This window comes from Hylaeus anthracinus, unplaced genomic scaffold (genome assembly GCF_026225885.1).
Source record: "Hylaeus anthracinus isolate JK02 unplaced genomic scaffold, UHH_iyHylAnth1.0_haploid 27360, whole genome shotgun sequence".
Classification (NCBI taxonomy): Eukaryota; Metazoa; Arthropoda; class Insecta; order Hymenoptera; family Colletidae; genus Hylaeus; species Hylaeus anthracinus.
This window is the reverse complement of record NW_026535165.1, coordinates 89555-105769: the sequence shown is the minus strand read 5'-3', so window position 1 is coordinate 105769 and position 16215 is coordinate 89555. Positions and strand designations below refer to the sequence as shown.

The window sequence follows — 16215 nt, the reverse complement described above, 5'->3', positions numbered from 1 at the left end:
GTGATGAAATGTAATAATTTAGTTTTTCGACGTATATGTACTTTATTTAATAAATTGATCATGTAATTTTTATATGCAATGAAGTCGAAGAAGTAAATAAGAAAGCTTCACGATAGTTCGCACATCTTGATTTAAGAAAATTAAAATTAATGACCTGTACAAGAAAAAAAGCACTTATTTAAAAGTAATATTAGTTCCATTAGTTTGTATCAACAGAGTGAAGCATATTGAGCATATCGAGGATAGCGTCCGAGCGCGATCGTACTCTTTCCATTTCCATACGGAACTCTTCCAGTTGAGATTCGATCCTTCGTGCATATGCATGACAGCATCTGTAAGTAATGAATTATACAAATAATACAAATTTATTCCCCACGCCATACTTTAATGATAATATTAACAAAATAAGTTACTTGTCGTTGCATTGCTTTGAACTCGAACATGCTGGCTCGAGTGTACAAGGAGAAATCTTAATTTGAGGAACGTTTGGTATATACGACGATGACCCTTTGTGCTGGAAACTACTTTTATTTGCACCATTGTCACTAGTGCTGCGACAATCTCCACATCCTCTTAAGAGATCCATAAGAATTCCTCGCACCTTCCTGCCGCTTAATCTTCGTTGTCTCGTCTGCGTACACAAAACAAGTATTAGAGCGATATACCAAATTTCTAATGCATTTATTAGATAGATCGACAATTATTTTGCATTATCTTACTTCAGGTGTTTCATTAGATCGCTTGTGTGGAATTAGAAGATCGTCCTCGCCTTCGTGAGAAGGAGAATGACTACATGTTTGTCCTTCCGAGCTATCGTGATCGTGTGTATTGTTTAAAGAAGATTTACGCGTGTAAGAGGTACTCGTAAGAGTATTGCAACAGTTTGGTGGCTGCGGGTTATTATCAGTTATATTTTGAGGAGAGTTTCGACACATTTTATTGTACTTGCAAAATACTTCATTTATTTCGGTAGAGGTATTCGTTATATTTTCGTCCAAGTGCCCATTTGAATCGGGTGTAAATGTACTTTTGCACGAATTCCTCCGAATTCCTTTGATGCGATGACACTTATCTTTACTATGATTAGGACAATCGTTGCGTGTCCGTGTTTCATGATATGATCCGCAGTGACATTCTTTCTCTAAGAATTCTGTATGATGTGCACTACAGGAATGTAATTTCTCTTGTGAACGTATAGTACTTTTACATGTCTGACATTCTTTGCGTTGTTTCGTGGAATCGTATTCTCCGCAAGAATAAGTACACGCATTCGGTGTGAAAGGACTACTTGCATATTTTTTATCATTTGCATCGTTAACTAGAACATGCGATTTTGCTGTACTTGGCGACAAACTGTAATGACATTGAGAAACTTGAGATCTGTTAAATTTAAACGGGTTCTTTGACTTTTTGTTAGTCGAACACACAATCGAGTTGCCATTAAATCTAGTTTGTGGTGATTTTTGCCAGCAAGAACACAATTTGTTTTCAGTCGATTTCATAGACACTTCTATGTCATCTTCGTTATCACTTACAGATTCGTCACCTATTTCTTTACCCCAAACGCTAATTGTGCCATTGATTTCAGACATTCTTACTTCAAGGTTACCCAATAAATATGGACCACATTCTTGGATATGATTCTTCTCGTCGTCTGATTTATCCTTTGATGGTTCTTCTGCTTGAATTAAGAAACTTCTTTTTACGCTATTTTCATGTTCCCTGTATAAGAAACATTTTACACTGTCATCTTGGCCGTTAGTTTCATCTACTTGATTTTCCATAGATATTGAACTACTATCGATATTTTTATAACCAGATCTATTTTGCGATTGCTCTGTTTTTTCATTTGTTTGTACCTCTGAATAATTAACTTCTACATCAGCTGCATCAGGATTATTTTTCTTCTCTGATTCGTTGTTTGTATGAGGTATTTTATATGGCTGATTCGAAGTAGAAGTACCGAGCATATCCGTCGCTTTTCGTTTTTTGGAATTTGAAGCTTGAATTGGAGAATTAAAGTCTAAATTTATTGGTTGGTTTGTTAAATTTTCGTTTGTTCGTTTCTTGGGATTCCTTGCTAGAGGGCTTTCAACTTTTGCTTTATTTTGCGTTATGTTCGAAAGAGTCTGCAATATTCGAGACGAAGTAATGAATGCTCGGGACAATGGATGTGGTAATTTCCTTGGAGTACCATCGGTGAGTACTATGCTATCGTCGGAATTTAAAATTGATGTCACATTGGGTGGTTCAATAGATATAGCTGGACTACAAGCGCTGTCTGCCCAATGATCAATAGAACTTATCGTTGATGCAACGCTACTAGTAGATACTTTATTACTTGTGTCTCCTGTAGTTGTAATTATTTTTGGATTAATCATAGGTTCCACGGTAGTTTCGGTTTGCACAGACGCTACTTTCATTTTGCATGTCTTATGTTCATTTTCATACTTTGCTAACGACTTTTTTACAATATCTATTTCTACTTTCATTTTCATATTTTCTTCTAATGCTTTTTGATAAGCTTTTCGTAACTGATCGAATTGAGCGTCTCTTTGCGAAAGTTGAGCTTTAAGTAGAATTACTTCGGTACAATCTGCATTTGTTCCCACTGTTGCACTTTCTTTTGCGACATTTATATTTGCTGATTCTTCCTCTGCTGATCTGATACTTTCCACATTCTCGATTTTCAGTGAACAGCTCGTATTACTGGTATCTGGCGCGCTCACCATCTCTACTTCATTGTATGTTTCAGATTCGTTAGCGTTTTCCTGAACCTTGCGTCTTTGTTCAGTTAATACCTTTTGGGTGGCATTGAAAGCATTATCCATATATTCTTCATAGCTCAATGTACGTAAATTGAAAAGTGTAGGTGTTTGTTGATGACCATTAACTAAAGAAGGTTGATCTACTTTATTAAATCTAACATTCTCGTTAGAAGTATTTTGTAATTCAATACGATGCTCTTTAACATCTACAGAACCATTTTGTTTTTCTAACTTTTCGTCGTAGCTTTGTATACGTTTCTCATGATGAATGTCACTGCACTTGTTTGGTTCAGTGTCCTTTCGAATATGTATATATTGGCTGTCTATTATTTTAATATCAATTTTCGTAGTGTCACCGTTTTCTCCTATTTGCGTCGTCCTATAAACTGGATTACAATCTTCATTTTCTTCGCGTTGCAAATTCTTAATAGCCTTTTCCGCGTAGTCTTTTATGACTTTGGTAGTTACCATTGGCTTTAAGGGATCAGTGTCATTGTCTATAAAAAGAAAACAAAAATTGTTTATAATTCAGGATTTATTAATTACTTTAGAATTTGGACATTCAGATGTATGGAAGATAGTACAATTTTATCTTTCGATAAATACCCAAATTCTAATAAAATAAATATACTTCTTACTTTTGTTATCCTTATAATGTTTACTCGATATATATTCTTGGTCTCTGATACGCTTTTCTATGGATTTTCTATTTTGTTCTTTTATGTCTCTTATATATTGTTTTACTTTGCTTTCAACATGTTGAAACTTTGGCGTTGATAGTTTTTTATGCGTGACATTAACACTATGCCTCTTCTTATTATACAGAACATTGTCTTTACTGAAACTCAAGTCTTGCAACGACAAACTTCTCTCTTTGTGATGCTGCTTTAATCTGTTGTTTAAAACAAAATCATCAGAAGCTCTATCGAAACAATCTTGATCGTACTCTGTATTGATATCTTCATCATTGTACATCTCTCTTAAAGCATGTCGTTCATCATCCTCCTCATCGTCCTCATCCTCATCGTCTTCATCATCTAAGATTACATTTCTATGTTTATTTTCAAGCTCCATCTCATACATATCTATGATTACAGTAGCAATTAGGATATCAAATATCGTATCATCGTCAAACATTTTTGTTCCTTACTTACCATCGCTATCTGCATATTCGTCTTCATCTTCACCATAAGGTTGAGTACTTTCTTCCCCTGAAGATAATACATAGATACTGCCACCCCCTTGATCGTCACTGGGATAAGGACTTCGACTATGGTCCTCCTCCATAGGTATTCTGTCCTGTTCTTTTGTATTATTGACACTTCTGCCTTCGCGCCCCGACGGACTCGATAAACTGAGATACGTCGGCATTTCTTCGTCGTCCAACATAGGCTCTTCTGTTTCATTGTTTAACATGCTTACTCCACTCTTCGATTGTTCATTAGTGTGATTTCTCGAATTCATTTCTGTATCGGTTTCTTCCGAAGTATGTTCGTTTTCTTCTGACATCGTGCAAGTTGATATCGAATTCTATGAATATTAAAATTATGCCGAGACTTTACGCTTACGAGGACCTCGAAATCACGCAAATGCGCATTGACTGCGCACTATTCGATGTTTTGGGTATTTAACGCGTGCTATCACACTTTTTCGATGACCGCCATTACGGCTGCCGCTGATGGCACCTGCATTTCAGTGCGTTAGCAACGTTCACCTTTTATAACTCTCTTTGATCGTACATTTACTTAAATATGCGTAACGTTTTCGTAAGACGATTAAATAATAATTATCATATCTCATAGAATTATTATACACGAAAACGCAACGTTTATGTCACAATTTTATGTATAATTTTTGCAAGACTAATGACCCGCGAATCTACAGGGATGTATTGCGAGACGAATACGAAGGGCACTTGCTCTAAGCTTCACGTTACATATTCGTTCGTAATATCTATTTGAGTCATTATTTATTTTCATTTTAAATACTGCTAATGTATTTGTGACATACGCTTTACAGTTTCGCAAAAGACGTGTTACTTTTTATTCAACGACAAGTAGAAATACGGTTTGTCGATTATTGTGACTTGTGCGCATGCTCTTGCAAAACGGAATGAGAATTTGAAAAAAAGAAACATCGGAATGCTCTGAACGAGATAGCTTTTTTAAACAAATTCCAAGCATTGAAAATTAATGCGTGCGACTCGTACATCGTACACTACTGGCCAGCTGAATCGAAGGAACGTGGAATCGACACATTTGTTTCTATGCGCGGTGAACGTTTGTTTACTGTAATTAGCCGCTGATAGCTCATCATTTTACAGAGTAACATTCTCAGACGTAATTAAAATAACATGTCTTCCGAGATAAGTGGAATTCCCGTGACCATTGAGTTTGGGTAACATGAAAACTATACATAACCCAACTTTTTGTAACGTTGTACCGAGTTGAATAAATTACCCGCTAAATAATTTCAGGGGCGGGGCGGAACTACTTTTCGACAAGAAGAAAACGCACGACGTGAACTTACCTGGCAATGAATGTAAGTTTGACGAATGCTTGTCGATCGGATTTCTTAATATGCTACGTGAAATGTTATAGGGACGATACAGAGGCTGCTCTTCTGGATAAAAGATAACCTTCTGAAAGAGCGACTGGAACTCTTTATGCAAGGAAATACTGTGTAAGTAAGCAAATTCATTCGATAGTTCTATACCGGTGCTGTAAGCATTTTAATTAAGAATGAATGATACACCGGAAAGATTTCGTGATAGATACGCGTAAAGTTTACAATGACACGTGTGTAGCACTACAAACACAATGGATAACTCCGGGAAGGTCACCGCTCACTGAGCCGCTTTGTGAGCGGGTTTTAGTGGCGCCATCGGTGGGAAAAGGCCCAAGTTTGTAGTAAATATAGTTCTTATTGTTTCTGTAAGATGGCGCCACAGATATCGTTTTAGTAAATTATTCTTTTTTTCATAAATGAATGGCTGATACGATTCTGTGGTTTATAACGCTACAATATATTAGCTAGTATGTCAAATTTATCATTTTTATGAGTAGTTATGTAATGCAGCGATAATTATCTGCTCTTTAATTACTAGCGAAGATAGTTCCCATTTTCGACGTTAGATGCCACCACTATAATATAATTACCGACAATGGTAGAAAAAAGAATGATTTCCTATGCCAATTTTATTGTTGCAATATCTCTAATATAACTACAATTTTACTTATATAAACTTAATAAAATAGAATTCGTCATTATTATGAATGTATATCGTAGGTCGGTAAAACGTTATTAAAAGCGCCATCTAGCAGTACAAATAGGAACTATCGAGGACAAACTTGAGGGTTTTCCCGATAGAGGCGCTGATCAAACTCCGGAAAATAGTTCGGGGCGTTCACCGCTAGATGGCTATTCGTTTGACCGAAAATACCGGGAAAACTGTGATAATTTAAAGTTCAAACAAGAAGGCTAGTTAATTACTACATTGTAACGTTATAAACCAGTACATAAATATACTGCATACCTTACTAATGTAATCTGTTATGTGTACAGGCGACCAGGAATCTTGGTTCTCGTGAACGATACTGACTGGGAATTGTTGGTAAGTGAAGTAATATTCGCATCAGAGACGAGGTGTACACTTAGTATACGTTACACGTTTCGAGTATCCCACGTGTTCATTCCTAACGCAGATTTGATCAAAACGCATATATGGACGCAGCCAGACAGAACTGGGTTATTATTTTATTCGAAAAGTGGGTAACGAATAAAACCAAATGCACGACTATTTATTCGATTACATAAAATACAATTTAATACATAACTTTAATACATGCGATCAAAAGAAACGAAAGATAGTACTTCACCCCGTGTATTCGTCACTCGACGTACTAGGTAAATATTTCGCCCATCTCTGCTTTCTGAATCTCTTCATGCTCGAAATGCGATAACGCTCGTTCGCCGTAATCGCGGGACGCATCTGCGGGCGACATCTGACAAACGTCCGGCGAAAGTATCTCGTCGTGGGTTCTTTTCTTTCTTTTTTTTTTTTTTTGTTTCTTTTCGTACCGCGGCTCGCATAATCGAGCCACGGGTGTAGTTACCGTAACACCCGCCACTGAGGGCGGAGAAAATAAGAGAACGGCGGCGGTCGTGAAAGGGCGCAAATGACCCAAAGGCACGCCACACCCACGGCGAAATTATCATTTTAAATTTGTAAATGTACAAAACGCGAGCGCTATTAGGACGTGCTTCCCGAAGCACCCTCGAGGAGAAAGAACCTCGAGAAGCTGCGACGGGGTTTGGCGGACGGACGAGGAGCGAGGAGGCCAGGGAGCAGACACGGGAAAGATGATGGCTTCAGCCATTATTATGATAATACCGACGTTTCTCGAAGCTTCTCTCGTATGCTTCGACTGCCACGGCTCCTTGTCCTTTCTTCTCCTTTTTCCATCCCTCGTCCCTACCGCCAGCCACGTCACCGTGGACGAGCTTACGCGTGCCGTTGTCCTTTTCTAGCCGTGCACCCCTCGTCTGTCGCGCGTCCCGAACCCTCTTGCTCCGTTTTTCGTCGTTTTCGACTCGTAAATTAAAAGCGAGAGCAACGTCCCGGCCGCGGGCTCGCACATTTTCCCTCGTATCATCTCTTCCTCCCGCAATCCTCCCCCTCTTTGCGTGTGCTTGTTCGCGATTCGACAAATTCGTCGTGTCGTTCCTACGTCGGCGTCGCTTGTAGGATCGAATTAAAGCGGATGGCTTGGCGCGCGTTCGTTGATTCTCCGCTGAAAAGCCGAACAGACACTTTTCCACCCGTCTATCTGTAACTCGCCGGGATCGCTGCTCGCGCGACCACGGTAACGCACCGGGTTCTCTTTTTAAAAATTCAACATTTTACGGCGGCACTGCGTTCGGGTAAAATGATACCTGACAAAACTAATTGCAACTGTAATTGTATCAATTGCTACTTTTTTTTTTTTTTTTATTAAAAATCGTAATGAAATAATAATTTAAGAATTTTATTGTAGAAAATGTATCGTCGTCGATACTTTCTGTTTGAGTTTTGTTCTGACTGGTACAATTAGGAAAATATCGTCCTAAGTAGACGATTAACGACAATGAGAATAAACTCCAGAAATATTGGAATTAAAAAGCACGCAAATAGGCTACGACAAGTTTTTTCGTTATTTTAGGCAAACAGCATCGCGCACGAATAAAAGGAGTAACCATTTTATGGAAATTTTGTATGTACAGGGCGAGGGGAATTACAAGTTGTGCCCGAATGACAAGATACTCTTCATATCCACTTTGCACGGGGGATAGAGGCGAGAGGGTTGCGTCGACGGCGATCAACGAAGAGCGGAACAGTCTCTCGCGCTGCTCATCGATTTCTTCGTAGCCTATAAAAGCTGACTGTGCCTTCGCATCGAGACGAGGCGCATGTACGCGTCCACAATGCCGGAGAATAAAGTGTTCATTCGCACGACGTACGTCTGAGACGTTCCTCGTAACGACTATAACATCGCCGCTGGAACTTTGGCCGTTTTCCAAGGTTCCCCGTATTATTGCTCCTCCTCTTCGTTACTTTCCCATCTTTTGCCGCCGCGCGGCCAATGGGCCGTGTCCTGTCCCTCGTTTCTCCTTGCATCCGTACTTAACACCTGCGATCTTCGTGCTTGCACGGAGCATTGCGTCCATTACCCTGTAATTAAGAGACAGAGCTGGTTTATAGGGGTTCTAGGCTGGTTTATAGGTCAGAGGATGCGATGAAACGATTGGGATAGGAAATCTACTTAAGGGATCGATTTTTAGGGATTTTTCGGGACTAAGCATTTAGTTTCTCGTTTGCACGGATAACGAGATTCACGAGATCATAAGATACTTAGGATTTTTAGGGTGTCTCGACTGCAGGGAGAATCTTTGGGTAAGGAGAATAATCTTGCAACCGTTTCGACCATAACAGAGCATATATGTTTCAGTGAATATTTCTGATTGCCTTTGGCCAAATTATAAATGAAACTTATAGGAACATGTGTAAAAATGGGTTCTGACTTTGATATACAGGGTGTCCCAGAATTAGCGTAAGAATTCTGAACCGCAACTTCTTTTGCAAAAATGTCGGTTGTTGTTTCGTTTTTGAATTATTCACGAAAAACCACACAAAAATATATTTTCAAGCATCCTGTATTTTCAATCGTGAAATATATTCCAAGCATACGACGATCCCTTTTGTTGACGAAGAAAATATTCCAAAAACGAAGCACAATCTGACATTTTCGCAAAGGAAATTGTGAGTCAGTGTCGCTCTATCGACTCAATGAGTTAATCCAATAAAAAAACACAGTAATTTTCCATAAGAGAACTTCGAAAGCGTTCGGTATCGGCGCCTTTAATCTCGTAACTCGATTGGCAAGTGAACGCGAAATTTCAAATCCGTTCTTTTCGCGGAACTTTGGCGGCTGGTTGGTCTCGCCGCGAACAAAACGGAGCTCGGTTAATTGCGCCGGTAAATTAGTTGGAACGCGACGGTCCGCGATCGGGACTCGTCGAAATTTAGCCGTTCGCCCCGGCTGTGAGTCTATTGAGCCGACGTTCGTCCTCCGTGCACGGAGGGAGGGGAAATCTTTTCAAGGAAAAAATGAGAAAACTTTCGCGAAACTCTGTATAATTAATTACGGACGGTAGTTCTTCACGGTACACGATAAAGATCGTATCGAAGGTCTCTCGAGTTTCGCCAAGTTAATCAACTCTGGTCCCGCGATGTCTGCGATACTCCTTTACCTCATCGATCCTCGCCGCTTTCAGCATCGGTACCGCGCTACGTTTAATATTATCCGTGAGCCACGGACGAGCCACCGTGAACTAGATCCCGCGATACTCCGCCCAATCAGCAGTTAGGCCAGTCATTTTAGACGCCAAACGTTGCAGAAGATACTGTAAAGTCGCATTTTTGATATGTTGTTAGGGACCACCCAAACACATACATGTATTTCAGTCACCGATCAATTACGTTTGTTTTGAGTAGCTTCGTGTGTAGACGACCTAATAGTTGGCGAAATATTGGACCACGTAAGTTTTGTCCCGCAAGATCGCTGAAATATCATACTGTGCGTCTTTTTCTTTATTTGCTGTGGTTCTCTATCTTCATCGCATTTCCCTTCCACTTTTCAAGCTGTGAAACGGGACATATTTATTCTGTTACTACCCACCCATTTCATCGCCTCACAGCATTTTTCATCACATAACGTGACACGAATTTCGGCTGTTCGAAAATAAAAAGATTTTCAATCTTAAAAACAAAATGTTTGTTCTTGGTCCTCTAGTTTGTCAAGATATTTGAATAAACATGGTTTTCACCCGCAACTTTAGACGCTGTTTTCACCCCTTCGATATAAACAATTGCCGATAAAAAAAAAATACGTGTCAAATATTTTTTCGAGAGCTACCTACCGCATAAATTTCATATCAAAATCGTCGCGTGACAATTGGATATGTTCCCTTGTAAGTTAGTAGTTCAACGGGAGACGGCCACCTTCGTCGTTCAAGAAACAGTAGATTAATTCTTCCTCGAGGAAAAAATTTCTGAATTGAAAACGATCGATGTATAGTCTATATTTTTTATTTTCTAGTCGGTGCAAAATTTATTCCCGACGCGAGTAAAAGAGCCTCGTTCCAAAAACGGAACATCGCTCGTGATTTCCTCGATCCCACCTCGATCACCCTCGAAGTTCGTTTCGCTTATTTCAGACTTAACCCTTTGACTTCGACTATCCAAACGCGACGCCATGAAAGTTTCAACGCGGCCAGGAAAACCGCCGCGTAGCGTCGCCTTGTCGGGGACCCGGCGATCCTGCAATATGCATGCACACTTCGCAGTTCCACGATGTCGTCAAACGTTTTCCCGACGCGTTTCCCTGTTAGGACCGGTTAGTTACAGACTGATACCTAGGTACAAACGCATCTCCCACCTAGCACGCACGAATGCGTTCGACGCACGTGTAACCGACCGGCCCGCGGGATACACGCATGCACGATCGTATATAATATAGTGGATCTGCGTCCTCTGTAATGTAATCATGGCTGACACAATTAATCACTGGACCATCCAACCCCGGCGAACCATTAGCGATCGGGACACTCAGGTTCACGGGGGAATGCGTTTCGACCTGAAAATCTATTGTACTGGTGCACGAAATACGGATACAATTAGCGTAAGTTTCCCAGATACCGCAGATACGTGGGCTTTGAACCCTGTGACCTCTTGGGTTCGAGGACCAGTGGACGGTTTGAAGTTTTTCATTGAGACGTGGAAGCAGTGTTTGGGTTTTTATTAAAGTGGGTATTGCACTCCTTTCTTTTTGCAATATTTTACAATCATTGCATGGTTCAAGTTGTACATTTGGTTCTTATTACTATGTAGGTCTAATATATGTTTTACGTTATGAGTTTCTTAAGTAAATAACCTCTGAATGTATAAAATATATATTAAATTTAACAAGTCTTAATAATAACTCAAAAACAATAATATAGAGAAACATAATATTTATTCTTATAAATAATTATACTATTTTATTCAGGAATTCTGTTTCGTTTGCGCTTGACTTCAGTGATTTAGTCTTCAGGCGACTGCACCTATATTTACAGTTTTATACGTATACGTATTTGTTCAATCTTTCGTTTCGGGCTCTATTTCCTTCCCTTAAAACTGATATATAGACGTATCTATCTCTAAATAAAATTTTATAAAAACATACGGAGCATCTTGTTTATCACACCTACCTCGAAGAAGCAGTGGGTGCTACGATTCTACCGTCTAGTTCCTTCGTTGGTGTAGTTGTTTGGTGTGATGGAATTTCAATGTTTAGACTATTAGATTTTTAGGTTCAATGTGGTAATCGCGTGTCTAGCGTTTGTTTTTACATAAATCGTCAACGCGATTTCTCTATGTAATACATTTCGCCGAGAATTTAATTTCCTTGGCTCGGATAGAAACCGTGCTCGCCGAAAGGATCGTCGCGATGCCAATACTTTTTAAAACGGAGCTTCGGTAGCTGGAAGGTTCCTACCGCTAGCCTTTCCGACAACCCGAACGAATAGCGAAGAGTACATTGGATTACTAGAAAATGGATTTTCCAGCAAGACAATGCCGCCGACCATAGCAGTCGCGCAGCTACGGCATGGATTCTCGGGGATCATTGAAATCGATGTTTTGGTACGGCTGGCACGTTCTCTCGGCCAAAATCCGATGGAAAACATGTGGGGCATTATCGTTGGAGAGGTTTACGCTGGAAATAAGCAATATTAGTGCATGCCAGCGCTGCAAACCGCAATTACAACTCCGTGGAATGAAGTAGAGGGAGAAACGCAACGAAATTTTATTGGAGGTATGCCGGGAACGAATTCTCGAAACGAAGAAGCCTCGTACATCGTTCATTACGATTAATGATATCGACTTCTTGCGTTTCGACGTCTTTTAACACGTTGATCGCCGCGTCGTTCATATACAGAGTGTCCCAGAATTAGTGTAAGAATTTAAATAACAATTTCGATCCGAAAATATTGTCCGAGGCTTCGTTGAGATATTAGCCCTTTGCATTCGAGGCCTTTCTTTCTGGTACCTGTCAGCAACTCGAGATGTTTCTTAACATTCTATTGCCATGAATTTTAAGCTATCTAGATTTGAGAATAAGGTCACCTTTACCTCGTCGACAATCATTCTTTCGACGCTTCGAGCTCCGAAGAAATGAAAAATAAAGAAACATTAGGTATGGTAGATTTGCTGCGTGAAACCTAATGGTGACTGAGAGTCACCTCTCGAGTGCAAAGGGTTAACGAAATCCGTAAGTAGAATTGGCGAGAAATGGTCAGACACGAATGAGTTGTATTGTATCCCAAGACAATATTAACCCTTTTGCATTCGAGGCCTTTTTTACATTCCTATCGAAATGGTTAATCGGATTACGTTCCATCCACCGCAGCTATCTCTGGTCGCGGCGGCGGAAGAAATTAGGAAGGAGCACGGATCTCATCGAAATTAGGCGCGTCGAGGGAGTCCGACGGGCAAGAAGACCGCATCGGCGCGGTATCGTCGGGAATTAAAGTTTCGCGTCGCTCGCTAATGGTTGTTTCACTTTGAAACGTACGGATAATTTCAGTTATCTCGAAGCGTCGCGGTGCCGCGAAATATAAAATAATAAAGGCCAGACCCCGAGCCCGTGGCGGCCGAGAACTTCGGCTATTACAATGAAACGGTTCCGCGCAAACGCGTCTTCAACTTTTAACGGCTCGCCCTTGTTCCTTTGTGCCCCTCCCCGTGTCCCGCCGCTCCGGTCCCTCATTTCCCTTCGCTATCGCGAATTTATTTCTCCCCGGCGATGGTATTCAATTGTGCGTCGAGGGGGAACGGAATCGACGAAAGGCGAAACGATTGCCCAAAAAGTATCCGCATCGGTTTGTAATGAGATCGAGATACTTGCTAACTTTTAACTCTCCTCTTCTCCTTTTTTTCTGTTTCTTTTTCTTCCTCGTTGGAAATCGCTAAGTGCTCGGTCGCATAATTACGTTCACCCTCGTTTCGCGGGCCGCGCGCCATATTTATTTCGGTTTAGTTCGGCGAACACAAAAGTTGCGAGGCCAATTTGCTTTTATAGTTCCTAGAGGACGAAACGGCCCGGGCAAACTTTTTTTCTGCGAGAGCCCGAGGATGGGGTATCGCGGTGTGGGTCTCGGGGTGAAATTCGAGGTACCAGACAATTATTGTCAGACCGCGGATTTTTATGCATCTATCGGAAATTTGAACGTGCAAGAAACTACGGAATGTAGACAAGTTGGCAATAGTATAAAAAATATTGACAGTAAAGATCGTATTATAATATTTGCAGGGTAAAATAAATGAATAGGTTCAATTTTTGTAGGTATTTCGAAGGAGACGAAAATTTGGACAATTTTCAAGTTTAACGTTTTCTGTTATCGAAACATTACGGCATGACCTTGCACATTTCATATTTGAAAATTTCCCCTCATCCAAAAGTGCCGAATAAATCCATCCTTCCATTCAATTTTCGTAGGGACGTTCGCGAAGATTTTATTTTGCATCCGCAGTCTAGTGATAAATAAATAAACGATCAAACCTTTTGGTTTTAAAATTAATCATCGCAGTTCTCAACGGTATGTTTATCATCCTTTCTCTCTTCCTATGCTTACCTGCCCTTTAACAAATTTTTATATCTAATTCCACCCTCTGCTCAAAGTCGAAAAGTGCCACAACGCAATCGCCCGTACTAACTTCAACATTTCTTACGCATTTCGTTGAAGCGTAGACCGTGTTTGGATCATCTAACTCGGCCTAAAAGTATCCGCATCAGTTCGTAACGAGATCGAGATACTCGCCAACTTTTAACTCCCCGTGTTTCCTCCTCTTCTTCCGCCGACTTCTTTTATTTCGCTCCCTTCGTTTCTTTTTTTTTTTTTCGTCGGAAATTACTAAGTGCTTAGTCGCATAATTACATTCACCCTCTACCCTCGCGAGCACCATATTTATTTCAGTTTACCGCCGGCTCGCCGTTAGAGTACTAATCCACTTAATTTCATCCTACCGGGGAGCGTGGTCTGTTTTCTTTTTTTTTTTTTTCTGTATTTCGATGCCTTCGCGCAGATAGATCGCAATTAACTCGACGAATAAAACCCACCTGAAATCCCGAACCTTTTCGCCGGCGACGCGGCTGAAATAACGCGGGCGAATAAGAACGTTAACGCTTAAGTGTCGGCGCGGGATGACCGGGCAGTTTTCGAGGAGTTTTTAAACCGCGCCGGACCCCGTTAAAGGTGATTAATTTCAGTCCGGCGATTACATCGTCCGCCGAGAGTGCGAATGTTCGCGAGTTTAATACGCGGGACCGCTTGAAAAGTCTTGCGGCACGGCTTTATTTACGCGTTGAGAAGGTTTTAGAAGACTTAAAACGCGGAATCCTTTCGGGCTTTTTTTTTGTAACGGAGCAGAGTTATTTTACGGGAAGTCGATCGTTTCGGATGTTCTTTTCGGAAGATGGTACTTACGACGAGTTTCAAATGTAGGTTTGCTTGGCGAATATTTGTCGATAATGTTAGTACGAGGTTATAAAGGATTTATTTTTGACCCTTAAGAAAGGGTTGTTTTATTCGTATCTACTTCTACCGTGATCAGACACAAATGATTACAGTAAAGTCTCCATAAATGCTCAAACTCGGGGCCGAACTAGTGCATTTATGATAGAGATATTTCTGCATTTATAGAGACTTTATTGTAGCCTTAAAGACATGTTTTTTTAATTGAATGCAAAAATATTTCACGCATGGCACAATTGTACATAATTTATTTATTGTACATAAGAACTGTGTACAAATGTCGTGGTAAGTTTAGAGTTAAAATAATACATGCCCCGGCGATTAAATTCATTCTTATTAAGTTGACGTCATGGATATGTAAATATCCAAGAATTAAAGTCTGTTTAAAAATACGAAACGAAGCGTAAGTATTAGAGGGTTAAGCTTGGGAAGCCCGATGACTCGATGACGATGGCCACGATGTTAAAGAAGCTTGCTTAAATGATTCCAGCAGGGATTGCGACTGTTGATCCATTGAAGAGGAATCAACTGAAAGTGGACGCAATTCGACAATTGGTCGTTTGTACGCTGATGTACCGGCGCGAAGAGTGACGATCCTAGGTGAGAACCATTTGAACGTGGATGGAGTTCAGTGACCCGGGCTAATGGCCACTTAGATGGTGAATAGCGTTCGTCGGTGGGAAGTACAATCGAACCAAGTTGAATCGTGCTGGTTGGATATCTGCACTTGTAGATGAATCGTCGACGGTGAAAATATTCTTTCGACCATCACACCCGAGCTCTAAGCGAAATTAAAATATATTGGATGAGCGCAAAAGTTCGTGGCCGATTTCGGAATAAACTACAACAAGTAATCGGGCACGAACTTTTACGCTCACCCAATATTTTCAATCATGAAACATATTCCAAGCATACGACGGTCCCTTTTGTCGACGGTGAAATTATTCTCCTGACCATCTCACCTGAATTCTAAACAAAATTAAAATATATTTCCAATCAGAAAATATATTCCAAGCGTACGACGAATCTCACAATTACACTGTTTATCCATTTATATCAAATGGAAATACTGTGAAATCGATGAGAATGTTCAAAAACTCAAAAATCTACAAAATATCAACGATAATATACACATTACACCGTGTAGAAAATAAATCACACCTCCTTTTCGATCTTCGTTCTGTATAGAAATCGATAAAAGTTCGCGTAAGCATCCGCGGTCTACTCATAATATTGAATTTTATATCCGTTACAACTGTTCCGAGTATTCGAGAAGCACCGACGGCGATAATTTCAGTAACAGTGATTCCGTTGGCGACCCCGCCAGGGAAACGTG

At 40.4% G+C, this 16215-nt stretch overlaps 2 protein-coding genes across 4 annotated transcripts; one reads left to right on the top strand and one right to left on the bottom strand.

Moving 5' to 3' along the window:
* Positions 1–17: 17 nt before the first annotated feature.
* Positions 18–5604, bottom strand: LOC128893328 (probable serine/threonine-protein kinase kinX). 3 transcript variants are annotated; one of them, XM_054154216.1, is made up of 6 exons: positions 5298–5604; positions 3923–4298; positions 3407–3853; positions 720–3265; positions 414–631; positions 18–332 (listed from the first exon to the last, which is right to left on the bottom strand). In XM_054154216.1, exons 2-6 carry the CDS (start codon positions 4275–4277, stop codon positions 200–202), a joined length of 3699 nt encoding a protein of 1232 aa, XP_054010191.1. In that variant the 5' UTR covers positions 4278–4298; positions 5298–5604; the 3' UTR covers positions 18–199. The 3 variants fall into 3 exon arrangements, with proteins under 3 accessions (XP_054010191.1, XP_054010190.1, XP_054010192.1); XM_054154215.1 differs by lacking the exon at positions 5298–5604 and having other exon boundaries at positions 3923–4453; XM_054154217.1 differs by lacking the exon at positions 5298–5604 and having other exon boundaries at positions 3407–3805; positions 3923–4453.
* Positions 4463–10140, top strand: LOC128893333 (ubiquitin-related modifier 1-like). Its single transcript, XM_054154229.1, has 5 exons — positions 4463–5165; positions 5245–5309; positions 5369–5450; positions 6333–6381; positions 8031–10140. The coding sequence occupies exons 1-5, from the start codon at positions 5122–5124 to the stop codon at positions 8097–8099; spliced, it is 309 nt and encodes a 102-aa protein (XP_054010204.1). The 5' UTR covers positions 4463–5121; the 3' UTR covers positions 8100–10140.
* The last annotated feature ends 6075 nt before the right edge of the window (positions 10141–16215 follow it).